Source organism: Rhinolophus hipposideros (genome assembly GCF_964194185.1).
Source record: "Rhinolophus hipposideros genome assembly, chromosome: 10".
In the NCBI taxonomy this organism is placed as follows: Eukaryota; Metazoa; Chordata; class Mammalia; order Chiroptera; family Rhinolophidae; genus Rhinolophus; species Rhinolophus hipposideros.
This window is the reverse complement of record NC_138056.1, coordinates 12,317,411-12,331,801: the sequence shown is the minus strand read 5'-3', so window position 1 is coordinate 12,331,801 and position 14,391 is coordinate 12,317,411. Positions and strand designations below refer to the sequence as shown.

Genomic DNA, 14,391 nt, shown 5'->3' with positions numbered 1-14,391 from the left:
TCCTTCCTCCCTCCCTCCCTCCCTCCCTCCCTCCCTCCCTCCCTCCCTCGCTCCCTCCCTCCGTCCCTCCCTTCCTTCCTTTCTTTCCTTTTTTGTTTTTTAGATTGGTATTGTACTCTTTCGTTTTTTCCTTCTGGGTACTTTCCAACACTCTATGTCATCCATGGGGACAACCAGGTGCACCCAGAAGCTCTGGATTCTGTACTCTTTTATTTATTTTTTATTATTATTAAATTTATTGGGGTGACAATTGTTAGTAAATTTACATAGATTTCAGGTGTACAATTCTGTATTACATCATCTATAAATCCCAGTGTGTGTTCACCACCCAGAGTTAGTTCTCTGGATTCTGTACTCTTGAAGTTATGCCAGACCCTGTGGTCAGAACCTTGGTTCCAGGAGGCAGTCTAGCAAGCAAATGGCTTCCGTACGCTGGTTCATTATTTCTTTTATGATATCATACAAAGTTGATTACTAGAATGGATGTTTACAGGCTGATTTGGGGCGACACAGGACAAGTTCAAGGAACTGGGCTACAAATAGTTTCTTGCTGACTCTTGGCTTAGGCCAGGTTCTGGGTGCTTCTCACTCTCACCTGTCTCTGCTCTGACTGCAGTGTCACCATAGAGAGCACTGCAGATGGTGGCGGTGGAGGCAGCCATTTTTGATCCTGTGCATCCCTCCTGCTGACACCCAAGGAGATCACCCCAGCCCTTCCACAGGCTCTATGCCATGTGTCAGGCTGTTCTTGAAAGGTGACTGAGCTTATCTCCTTCGTGGGTTTTAAAAACTCGCTGTGCAGTGCCATCTGGCCCTTGGATCAATGCCCTCTCTTGCCTCCCAGAGATGTGGTAGATTGTGCTCTTCTGTGTTTACTGTAAATTATACGTGATGAGGGACATGACTTATGTGACCACTTTTCTTGGTCTGCAGTCAGGTCCTTCATCTGTCCTCTCTGCTTGTGGTGGTGCGTGGAAAGCAGGTCACTGTGGTCAGTGCTGAAAAACATCATATTCCAGAAATTCAGTGGTTATGGCCTAATGAGTTCAAGAGTGAAATCATATGGTTCTCAACGTTTTCTGTCATTCATATGTGGGATATAAAACTGAAAGCAACAATCGAACAAGATAAACAAATGAACAAAACTTAGACACATACAACCGTTTAGTGCTTACCGGGGGAAGGGGTGGCAGAAGAGGGTAAAGGGGGTCAAATACATGGTGATAGAAGGAGATTTGACTTTGGGTTGGTGAACACACAATGCAATATACTGATGATGTGTTATAGAATTGTACACTTGAAACCTGTATGATTTTATTAACCAATGTCCCCAATAAATGTAATAAAAAAATAGAGGAAGCTCTAAAATTAGTTAAAATGTCAAAATTGATTCTGTAGACTCAATGCAAGGCTCTTCATATGAATCTAAGTTCTTGTTTCTATGCATAGTCACTTAGGTCCATAACATGGAGCGTGGCTTGCAGCACTCTCCCTCCATTCCCATACTCATGGCCACAGCCTTCGCTGTGATCGTTATCATGCTCTATTTCAAATAATTTCAAAAGCAGAGTGATTGAATGAGTTTACCAAGTATTACTAGCTCATATTTTTTTGTATACATGTATTGCTTGTATTTTTAACCTGTAAAAGTTAAAGTATAAAATCCTGAAAAAAAGAGTTCAAGAGAAGACATAATTGGAAGATGCTTAGTTCTATACTTACACTACACAATTTCAAACAGTCAGTTTAACGTGAACAGGGAATGAATTATTGTTCACATTTTTTCTGCACACTCTGGTCATCAGATTTGTATTTGTGTTCATTAGGAAAGAAATATTGTTGAGTCCCTGGACTCAATACTGGAAACCAGCATTCATGGGCAGTCCAATAAATAATGCAGCATAATTAGTTATGACATAAAACACCATTAAATAGATGGTATTAAGGAACTCTGGAGGCAATATTCCAACATATAAAGGCTCTGAAAAGAACAAGAAAAGGTTGATTTTGGAAACAAACAGGAAGGGAGATGCTTGGATACCAGAAAGAATCTTTCTGTGCTCTGACTGAACAATGAATAAATACATAAGTAACTCCTCTCCATCTATGATTCTAAATCTCCATCAATAAATCACTATATTTCATACTGACCTGTGAATTTTGTAATATACTCTTTAGTCACATTGTTTATTATTAACTTTTTTCTGTCAATCCGTTTATATAGTCAGGGGTCCTGTAAAAAATATTTGAAGAAACCATATTATAACACCAAATAAAAAGAGCAGAGGCAAAAAAGAAAAAATGGAATATAAATATGAAGAGAACACAGACAAAGCCAAAATTTGTTTCTTTGAACAGAAGAATAAAATTAATAAACTACTACCATTTGGTAGTAGTTACGTGGTGCATACATTTGTCAAAACACATTTCCTGTACAATTAAAAATGGGCATTTTATTGTATGCAAATTATACCTTAAGAATCGATTTAAAAATATGATATTAAAATTGTTTACTTTTTTCTCCCTCTCTTCTCCCTTCCATTACCTACTGACTTCAAATTATTTGAGAAATTATAGAAATTTAAATTAGCAATTTTCATATTATTCATATTCTATTTTATTAGTATCATTAGGGTTTATAATAATTATTATACCTAACAATAACATTTTGTAGAAGAGGAAACTAGGAGAAGAAACTTCCTAAAGTCACAGAAACAAATAATGGAGCTAGAATTCAATTGTATTCAAACACATCTACTTGAATCTTGCCTGGGCTCAGAGCTTTGTCTGCCATTAGGAAAGATTTGACTAAAAGGACAGAGCCTTTGGTCACTCTTAGTGGTCTATGCCTCGGTGTGCCTTTGAAAGCATGCTGCTCCTTAGAGCAGGGTGCATGGTGGAGCACTTGGTAAGTGACGTGGGAGGTGTCCCTTAGGATGGACTAGGAGGGGAGGAGGAGAGAATCTGCCTGTTCACCGCCTTGTATGGGATTAATTGGCCCATGATCTGCTGTGATCCTGGGTTAACTGCGCTAATTAGCTCACTGAGCAAATTGTTCAGGCTTGGTTGGGAAGGGTGGCGTCCTCCTGCCTCCCGAGGCTGGGGACCTGTGAAGTTATATGCCATCCCTATAAATATTTGATGGAGGAAAAAGAAATGTTTCATTCATGTGCGCTGCCAGGGAATGTTTTGAGGTAACTGAGCTGGTTTTAGAGATGTTTCTATCACAAAATAGTAGGGGTATTTCCTTTTTTATTCTAGGAAGTTCTGGGAGTAGGAGTAAGAAACTTTCTGCTGGGGTTTTCCATACCCTTTTGAAGAATCTAATTCAGGCTTTCTAGGAGGGGTTGTCTATCCATGGAGTATATCCCCTCCCCAAAGATCCTGCAACAGAAAGGGTGTATTTGAAGTACAGTTTATATGTTGCAACCAAATTGCCCGTGATTCATCTTCAAAGTAGGTTAGAATTAACAAAGTGAAAACTGTGAGTTCTCTAGTGAATGTCCCCTCCTTTTTATAAGAAAAAGGTAAGTCTTTACGTCCAACCAAACTGTTTCCTTTTTCTTGCCTCCCATTCAGGACTAGGTTTTTGGGCAGTTGCCATCATCCAGTTCTGTCTCCTGAAAAACCTAATGTTCCAGGAATACTTTCCCACAGTTACAAGAAGATTCTGATGTGTCAGGGTTCCCCAGCTTTCACTGGCGTCTGCTTGATGTAACACTGTCTCAGGCCTCCTTCTCATTGAATCAGGGGGTACATTGAAGGGGGCGGAGGTATAGTATCCTATAGCTACAGATTTCTTATTTGCAAAGCTTAGGGTCAGGAAAAGAATAGGGATGTATACTGGTAATATATGATTAGTTAGCATTGATACTGATGATACTATAATTGTATAACATTATGATACCAGTTAGCCTAATATTAATGATATTAATGTTGCTTGTCCAAGATCCACCATCATCTCTGCTTATAGCCAAAAGACCACATCTTCTTTCTGGGGTTGGAGTAAAGGATCATATGAGGAGTGGAGGAGAGAGAAGCAAAACCATCTAGTGAAATCTTAGGGCAAATTTCTCTTTCTCCCTCACATGGTTCTTTGCTCACCTTGCACTGTGGGGTTTCCCTGTCTCAGCCCTTGATTCTTTTTCCTTCGCTAGCTTTTCCCCACAATCATATTTTTTCCGCTTTGACTCTGATTCCTGCCGTCATCTTCTAACCTTCTACCCTCTCTATTCCCTCCTCCTCACTATTATTTTTCAAATATACATATAAAATATTGATTTTTTTGACCCATCCTGAGTGTGCATCTACTGGATAGTGAGAACATATACTGAAGATGGCAGTGGTTTTGTTTACCTGTTTATGGTTTCTTGGCTTCACATTGAGTCTGGTGCTTTGCATGACAGTATGGGACTGAGTGTTAGAGAGATTGCCATGGAGCATGAAGGTTTGAGTTCTGGGCTGACTCCTCTCTGACTACACTCTGCTAACTTCTGCCTGCTGGCTTAGCCTGAAATGCACAAAATAGGACAATGTGAACTTGCCTTATGAGATAGTGTAAAATCAAATAACAAAAGTTATTAAAGCAAAAAAGAGAGGTTATAATTGGGTATCTCATGATTCAGTAAATACACACACACACACACACACACACATTTTAATTGGAAGGCCATTAACAAGAAAGTGATTTGACTGGAAAAACCTGGAAGGCTTTGCTGAGATGATAGCATTTGAACAGCTTACCCTGTATTCAGAGAGAAATGGAAGGTCATTTAGCCACCATGAGATATGGAAAATTCAGAGAATAGATGGCCTGAGCGTATATGTGAGAGAGAGTAGTGTCAGCCTTGGCTGGAGCATGCAGAAGGAGAAGCACTGGGCAGAAAAGTGGGCAGCAAGATGACGGCACCGAGATTTTTCTTGTTTCTTGAGATAGGCCTGTAACGACATAAATTTCCCTCTTAAACTTCTTTCACTGCATCCCCAAAATTTTGGTAGGATGTATCATTCTCATTTGTTTCTATGTATCTTTTGCTCTCTCCTCTTATTTCTTCTTTGACCCGGTCATTCTTTCCTTTGGGAATTTATACTATTCACTTGGTGATGGTTTCTATTCTTCTACTACCAATTACACAGTGCCTTACATCATTAATGGTTTTACCTTTGGTAATTTTAAAGTATATTGAATTATTAAGAACAAGGGAGTATTTTTCACATTTCTCACAAATCTAGATAATTTTGATTCAATGTTTGTAATGAAAGATAATTAAGGAATTATGGAAGAAAAGAAAATAACCATCATCTTAAGAATATTTTAAACAGACTAAATTAAAATGGAGACATTATAGCTTCGACCATATAAAAAAGAAAAATGTCACAGAAAAAGAGGAATAACATACAGAAAAATATCAAAATAATAATAGTCCCAACTAAGGACTGGGACTTAGTTCATATTATGAGACATAGAAGAAACCAAAAGGAGTTATTTCTGGAGAATAGGAATATAGAATCGAATAATTTGGAGAGTGATTTTAATATTTTCTTTTATGTTATTCTTTATCATGATTATGAATTATTCTACAATAAAATATAGTTAACAAGTATATAAAATATTGGAAACATTTGATTCTTATCAATAGCAATAATAATCTCTAGCATTTGGTGCAGCAATATCATACTTGGGAAATTATTCTAAAGTTGTTTGTAAAATTGTTCTTTATGAAAGTGACAACTGGAAACAACATATATATCTCAATTGGCAAATAGTCAAATAAGTGCTTCTTATAAAAATTTATACTTTATCATACTATTAAATTGATAATGAAACTATGGAAAGTATAATAACAAGGGAAGACTGTTAAAATAATTCTAAAACAAAATCAAAACACAAAATTACATTATATGATGAGTTGAATCACATAAACTGTATATGGTATAAATTAGAACTTGAAATAGGAAAATCATAAAATTGCGTATTGGAATTATGGGATTTTCTTTCCAAAATAATGCTTTTAGAAGAGGTATTCTGGGGAATTCAGGGTAAAGGGAGACATGTATGAGTAAAAACACTATTTAGATTATATTAGGAATTTTATACCAGGTCGAATTCATAGGCAGAGAGGATCACTATTCTAATGGGATAAATTCAGGAGTGAAGAGTAGTTTCTCAAATTATGCCAGCCTCAAAGTGTTATCCAGACATTTGTTATATCAAGACCGCCAGTGAAGCTGACATCTAGAACACGAAAGGCATCTGTAAAAGGTTGTGAAAATACAGCATATTTCATCCAATATCCTGAAGGGATCAGGGATAACAGACACAAAAATGAGTGAGCTGAACTGAGGATGTTTTCTTTAAGAGGGATTCTCTAATGACATTAGTGCTTCATTATATTGGACTAATGCTGTTCACATTTCAAAGCTCACAGATAAGATGCACAATATATGAAACGTGTGTGTGTGTGTGTGTGTGTGTGTGTGTATAAAATCTATTTTTAATTCTGGGGAAAACAGAATAAGGTAGGGCAAGTATTTACATTTATTTTTTCATATGAAGGCTAAATTTCAAAGTGGTTAAGTCACTTGCTCAAGGAAACTATAATTTCTGCAGTTCGCAGTCATGGTAGGAATACAAAATTTTAAAGAACTTTTATTTATTTTTCTCTTTTTATTATAATTAACTTTATTGGGGTGACATTGGTTAGTAAAGTTACACAGATTTCAGGTGTACAATTCTATAATGTACCATCTTTATATCACGTTGTGTGTTCACCTCCCAGAAGTCAGTTCTCCTTCCATCACCCCTTTGCCTGCTTCACCTCCTCCCCTCCCCCCTTATTCTCTGGTAACCACTAAACTGTGTCTTTGTCTACGAGTTTTGTTTCTTTGTTTGTCTTGTTCATTTGTTGCTTTTAGTTTTATATCCCTGGTATGAGGACCTTTATTGTTTTATTTCCCAAATGCAAGACTTTAGTCCAATGGAGCGAGTTTGTGAACCAACAGGGAGACTGGGGAGAGGCTTGGTCATGTGCAGATTTGCAAAGGTTCATAGGGGATTAAAGGTAGTTGGAGGTAAGAGGATGGAGCAGAGGCAAGGAATTCAGAGTTCAGCCTACAGATTTTTCTCAACATGACACTTCCTTTCTTATCTCTGCAGACTAAACCTTTGTCAACTGCATCTTACCTACATCCACTAGGATGACAATGAATCACAGTGTGACCGAATTCATTCTGTTTGGGTTGACACAGGATGCAGAAAAGCAGAAGGCAATATTTGGGGTCTTCTTGATTCTTTACTTTGTGACACTGTTGGGGAACTTTCTCATTGTAGTGACTATTAAAACAAGCAGGACCCTTCGGAGTCCCATGTACTACTTCCTGTTCTATCTGTCCTTTGTTGATGCCTGTTTGTCTACAACCACAGCCCCCAGGTTGATTGTGGATGCTGTTTCTCAGAGGAAGACCATTTCCTACAATGAGTGCATGACTCAGGTCTTTGCAGCCCATTTTTTTGGGTGCATGGAGATCTTTGTGCTCATCCTCATGGCTGTTGATCGCTATGTAGCCATCTGTAAGCCCTTGCGATATACAAGTATCATGAGCCGGCGCGTCTGTGTTGTGCTGGTGGTTCTGGCCTGGGGTGGATCTGGTATCCACTCTTCAGCACAGATTCTCCTGGCTTTGAGATTGCCCTTCTGTGGCCCCAATGTGATTGACCACTATTTCTGTGACTTGCAGCCCTTGTTGAAACTTGCCTGCATGGACACTTATGTGATCAATTTACTAGTTGTTACTAACAGTGGGGCCATATGCATGGTGAGTTTTATAATCCTCCTTATCTCCTATGTTGTCATCTTGTGCTCTCTGCGAAACCACAGTGCAGAAGGGCGGCGAAAAGCCCTTTCCACATGCTCCACCCACTTCATTGTGGTTGTCATGTTTTTTGGTCCATGCATATTCATATACACACGCCCACTAACCACATTTCCAGTAGACAAGATGGTGGCTGTGTTTTATACAATTGGGACACCCTTGCTCAATCCTCTGATCTATACACTGAGGAATGCAGAAGTGAAAAACGCCATAAGGAAGTTATGGTGCAGCAAATATGACTTCAGTTGATGAATGATGCATGAGGATTCAACTGTATACTTCCTTAACAACTTAGTTTTGTTTTGTGGATAGGAAAAATAATATTCTTGTTGGGAAGCAAGCAATTAAGAAATCTCAGAGGATTGCATCAGAATTTGATTACTACTTAAATCCATAAATATTTTGAAGAACCTATGATGACCCTTACTTGAATTCTATCACTATCTGGCCATATTCACATGGTAATTGGGCTTCCTGTACATTTCTTTCTTCAGAAAGAAATATACTGATTAGTGACAGAATAATTGTGTGTGTCCGTGCGCATGTTTGGAGGGTATATGCGCACACAGGCATCAATTTTTTTTCTAGATGTAATTCTAGTCCTAGTGAATGTGGTCATCAGAGCTAACCCATCGGGACTGGAAACTTGCAGAATCAAGGTTGCTGTCTTGACAACCTGAGGATTAGGGACAATGTTCTGAGAAGATACTACTCTGGGAATCTGTGCCCACTTCACTGAGGTTATCTACCACGATGGACCCTCAAACTCCAATAAAGGCTGGGAGCATCAGGGAAAACCTAGACTGCCACTGGAAAACCTCTCAAAATTCATTCTGTGAGTGGTGAGGGAGGGAGGAGGCTTACATTTGGATGAGACGGGTGGTCCCATCAGGCAGTTGCTCTTTAGTGTCTTTCACACTCTGTTTACAAAGGAGGGGAAGAGGCAGTAAGAGAGTTTTGTAGCAAGAATCTGCAGAAGGGAGGGGAAAGGGAAGAAGGGGGGACAGAGAACAATGCATGATCAAGAGAGAAAAAGTGAGAGGAAAGTGGCAATTTTGTCTAGATGGGAGAGAAGGAGCTTTGTCTTCCTTACATTGTGAATATCAGTTTATGGTACATGAACATTTGCAGGAGAAAATGAAGTTTCAGGGTATTCCTATATCATTGACCTTTCTTGGCTGTTATGTTTATTAGAGTATCAGGAACGAAGCTTTTCTTTTTTTGTTTTCATAGTATCTCAAAACTCAAAATTCAGATTTCTGGGGAGAAGCTGGGATTGCAAGTCAGGTCTAGTACTTCTCAACACTGGTCTTTTAGTTTTACATAAGAATCTTTTAAAATGTGTATTTTTGATTTTGAATATGTTAAACTGTATGTATAATACACACCTACCACCACCTCATCATCTCATAATCAAGTACTGTCATGCTGTTTCAGTACCCAAGTTCATAATTGCCATCAAATTGGCACCCAAAAGTATTACTTTTGTCAGATGGACTAATGAGAAAGGAACACGACAAACTTCATAAGTATGTAAAGCATTTCCATCAACTGAAGACAAAACATTATGTTGCACCAAAGACTCCAAATAGTTCTGATTTAGACAAGCAGTGGCAGATGAAATATTTAAGTCCCAAGTAGGAAATTTATCAGAGCTCCTAATACCATATTCCCAGATGGCAATTTAGCTTCACACTTCTTCCAAATGAAAACTTTAAGTTTTCCTAATTTTATGTCTTACAGTTCTGTTTTTAAAGCATTAGATTCTGGTCCTATGAGTTACACTTACGTTTAGGTATAATTGCCTTTTAAGTAATGAAGACATAATAAAAATAAAATGTTAATTCTTATCTCTTCTTTCTCAGTGAAATTTAATATACCATGTTTCCCCGAAAAGACCTAGCCGGGCCATCAGCTCTAATGCATGTTTTGCAGCAAAAATCACTATAATACCCAGTCTTATTTTTAAATATCATATCATATCATATCATATCATATCATATCATATCATATCATATCATAAATACTGGGTCTTATATAGTATAAGACTAGGTCTCATATTAATTTTTGCTCCATAAGACACGTTAGAGCTGATGGTCTGGTTAGGTCTTATTTTTGGGGCTAGGTCTTATTTTGGGGAAACACGGTAATGGAGAAGTGTTTAAGCCTGAAAGAAAACCCAGAAAGCTTCAGGAATTTTATTCTCATTATTAGACAATGAAAAAGCCCAGATTTGCTTCGATTTTAGACAAGGGGTTAACTAAAGAGGGTGGAAGAAATAGTCAGGGGATAGAAAGATTTTACTTGACCTGGTATCTTAACAAGCTGGCTTACTCTGTCTGGGCTTGGCAGACATTGAAAGCTTTTTGTTTCCTTCTTTTTGGGGATTTTTTTTCTAAGCCTTCTAATTCTAGTAACCTTGATGTAGAAAGCAAATGTCTATTTCTTATGATCCCTGCTGACTCCTTGCTTAGCCCTTAGAAAACCAGTATTATCTTCAAAATTGTGTACCCTTCCTAGTGGCCTTCTTGGACCCGTCCTGAGAAGAGCTCCTTATGGCTCTACTATGGCAGTCCATGGGGAGCCATCCATGTATCTCTGCTCTGACCTTGGAATTGCAGTGTGATGGTCTGGCAGCTCCCTTGAAATCCAGGCCGTGAATTTAAAAAGTGAGCACAGATTGGTTAAAAATTCACGCAACTTATGAACACTTTCTGAAGACAGGGAAATCTACAATTTTGGAACTTTTTTTCTGGAATGGCCATCAGAGCTGCTGTCGTCGTTTTAACCTTGATGTCCTGAATGTCATCAAAATGTCTTCCTTTCAATTTTTCCTTTATCTTTGGGTAAAGAAAAAAATCATTGGGGCCAGATCAGGTGAGTAGGGAAGGTATTCCAACATGGTTATTTGTTTACTGGCTAATTAATCTTAAAAGTTCTTTTTATTACTTTTCAAATACTTTGTTACATGAGAAATGTTAATTCATAAGGAATTTGCGTTAACACTGGCCTTCAAGAGAATTTATTTTCATTTAGAAAGGGATGATACATTTACTCCAATTTGAGAAACATTTGGGTCAGGATCCCTCAAGAAAAAGACACTGTAAAGGAAATTCTTCACACTGGATAGTGATAAATTTAAAAACAAAACAAAACAAAATGTCCATTGTGCTTTCTCAAAATATCAAAGGAGGAATATTCCCAAAATGTACAACAGCAAACATGGTAAATCATATTTACAAAAAAATCAGATGTAATAAATAATACAAAAAGCATGAACAAATGTTAGAAAAAATAAGTTATTTAAGAGCATTAATCAAGTTTACATCCAGACAGCTGGTTGGTTTTGTCACTTTTGACAACTGTGATGGGAGCAGAAGTGCCCAATTATGTGTTAAATGGCATTTGCTTCTGTTCCAAGAATCCATAGTCCCTGAGGTTAGAATTTGCCAAAGCTAATACTAAAATGACAAACAGCAAACTAATGATGACTTCAAATCCAACCAAAGTCCACTCCAATCTGAGAGCACATTTTATTATGGATTCCTCTGACCTAATGAGGGGAGCTCTGATCCCATGATCCCAGAAGCCTCCTTCCCCACAAAATGTTCCCCACAGAGCTGATTCCAGATATCAGTCATGATGAGTTAACTTTACCACACACTGCTGATATTAACATGACCTACATACTCAGATGTGCTAGCACCCTTCTCTGATGTCACATAGCAAGAACAGAAATCTTGGCATTTGTTAGTTTTTCATTCTTATTCTGGTAGTTGTGAACCCTAGGTCAATTTCTGTTGTAGCGTGCCCTGCAAGGAAGCACTAGGAAGAGATCATTTTTGAAACCTTTGTGGGTACTCTGGTACCTAAAGCATCCACAATGACCACGTAGTTCCAGGAAGAGCTTAATTTCTTTCCCTCTAAAGATGGTGCCTTTGTACCTTGACCCAGTGTCCCACATCTTAACTATTTTTTCTCCTCTTCCTCCTTCCTGACTTATCCTGGAATCTTTCTTCAACATCTCATTGGAAGAAATCTCCAAGACCCACTGGTCATCACTCTCTACAAAAGTCGAAACTAAACAAAAAGTAAAAATAATTTTTAAAGAAACATTTTGTGTACTTTAAGGGATTGTGTGTGTGTGTGTGTTTCACACATCCAGTTAAATATTAAGGAACTGTGAAAGCCCTTTCAGATAATTAATTAGCTTGAGGCAAGCAAAAAAAGATAGGATTCCATTCTTTATCAATGAGGTGTTTTAGGATTAAAGAAATGAATGAAGAAATAATGGCACAATTTCATTTTGCTTTGTAGTCTTGTTTGCACTTATTCTTGAGGTGATTTACGGTCAGTTGCTGCTGTGGCTGTTGTGTCTGTGTTCATTTTGGAAAAGAAATTAATATTGTAAGAATGTCAATCTGCTCTATGTTTCATACCTAAAAGAAAACACAGGTCCCATTTGGGAGACCACCTCAGGGAAGATGTAGATGCTTGATCAATGTACTGTACACCTGAAGCTGAACAATAATGAATGCCAACTATAATTTTATATGTATAATGTGATGGCTCAGTGCGATGTTGGAGGGATAGTGAAAGGGGGGATAGGGGAGGGGGGGTCCACAGTGCGAGGATATAAATGATGAACGTCTAAGTATTACCTTGTCTTGTGCACCTGAAACTAATAATAATAAAAAAAGAAACTGTGGTACATTTATACAATGGAGTATTACACAGCCATAAAGAAGAAAGAAATCTTACCATTTGCAACAACATGTATGGACCTAGAGAACATTATTTTAAGTGAAATAAGTCAGACAGAGAAAGACAAGTACCGTATGATCTCACTTATATGCGGAATCTAAAGAAGAGAATAAGTGAATGAACTAATCGGAAACAGTTTTGGAGACAAAGAGGAAATACTGGGGATTGTTAGATGGGCGGGGCGGGTGGGGATAAGGGAGAAGGTGAGGGGATTAGAAAACAGTCGGTAACCACAAGATGGCCACGGGGTTTTGAAAATTAATTTGGGGAACGTAATCAATAATGTTATAAAGATTTTGTAGGATATCCGATGGACACATGTCCCATTTGGGAGACCACCTCAGGGAAGATGTAGATGCCTGATCACTGCAATGTACACTTGAAGCTGAACAATAATGAATGCCAACTATAATTTTATACATATATTTTATATATATAATGTTATACATATATATATGTATATACTTACAAGAGGCAGAGTACAGCATTGGGAGTGGAGACAGTGGAAATGTGATGGCTCAGTGCGATATCAGAGAGATAGTTGGGGGGAGGGAGGTCCACAGTGTGAGGGATATAAGTGATAAACGTCTAAGTATTACTTTGTCTTGTGCACCTGAAACTAATAAAAAAAATAAAGTGAAAATAAAAAAGGATATCACTATCTCTTTCAGTGGGTGCATAGTCCAGGTTTTTTCATTCCATTTCTTTGGCTGCCTGGAGATTTTCATCCTGATCCTCATGGCCCTTGACCGCTATGTGGCCATCTGTAAGCCCCTTCACTACATGACCATCATGAGTCGGCGGGTCTGTGGTGTGTTGGTGGCTGTGGCCTGGGTGGGGTCCTGTGTACATTCTTTAGCTCAGATTTTTCTGGCCTTAAGTTTACCTTTCTGTGGTCCCAATGTAATTGATCACTATTTATGTGACTTGCAGCCCTTGTTGCAACTTGCTTGTACAGACACCTACGTGATCAATCTACTCCTGGTGTCCAACAGTGGGGCCATTTGTACAGTGAATTTGGTCATGCTGATGTTCTCCTATATTATCATCTTGCATTCTCTGAGAAACCACAGTGCTGAAGGAAGGAGAAAAGCCCTCTCCACATGCAGCTCCCACGTCATCGTGGTCATCTTGTTCTTTGGTCTTTGTATATTTATATACACACGCCCCGCAACCACTTTCTCCATGGATAAGATGATAGCTGTGTTTTATACCCTTGGAACGCCTTTGCTCAACCCTCTGATTTATACACTGAGGAATGCAGAAGTGAAAAATGCCATGAGGAAGCTGTGGAGCAAGAACTTGATTTTAGATGACACCCAATGAATGGAAGTTTCTAGTATTTCTTCAGAGTTTGGATTGATGTAGAAGTTCATAGAGAATATTATCTTAATATTGTGGAGGTAATATAGTCCTAACTTGGGCATGAGAATTAGTTTCTTCAGGAAAATAGGCAGTGTGAACACATACTCTAGGTAGTGTCGAGTCATTTTTAAGTAGAAGAAGATACAGCACCAGGTACAAACAGCCAAGTAAAAACCACCGCTGCGTCTCTGCCTCTCTTGCCTGCCTAGTATCACTGTGGTTTTGATCTGGTGTTTTCACTGCCATTCTTCATGTTGACGTCTGGTGTTCTCTGTTTATAGTTACACTTCTGTATGCTTATATCCGCAGCCTGTCAGCTTTTCCTTCCTAATGATTTATTTATTAGACACTGTTTTCGTAATGTCTGACCATGGACCTTCAAGTTGGTTG

General features: G+C 38.3%; 1 protein-coding gene across 1 annotated transcript in view; it reads left to right on the top strand.

The window, feature by feature from the left end:
* The window catches only part of LOC308503367 (uncharacterized protein), a gene marked incomplete at both ends in the record, with an annotated part of 30,276 nt that extends 16,314 nt beyond the window's left edge, over window positions 1–13,962 (top strand). The window contains 2 exons of the mRNA XM_081062689.1: window positions 7,197–8,116; window positions 13,274–13,962. Of these exons, the coding sequence (XP_080918815.1) occupies window positions 7,197–8,116; window positions 13,274–13,962 (1,609 nt within the window). The remainder of the gene's footprint in view (window positions 1–7,196; window positions 8,117–13,273) is intronic.
* Window positions 13,963–14,391: the final 429 nt, after the last annotated feature.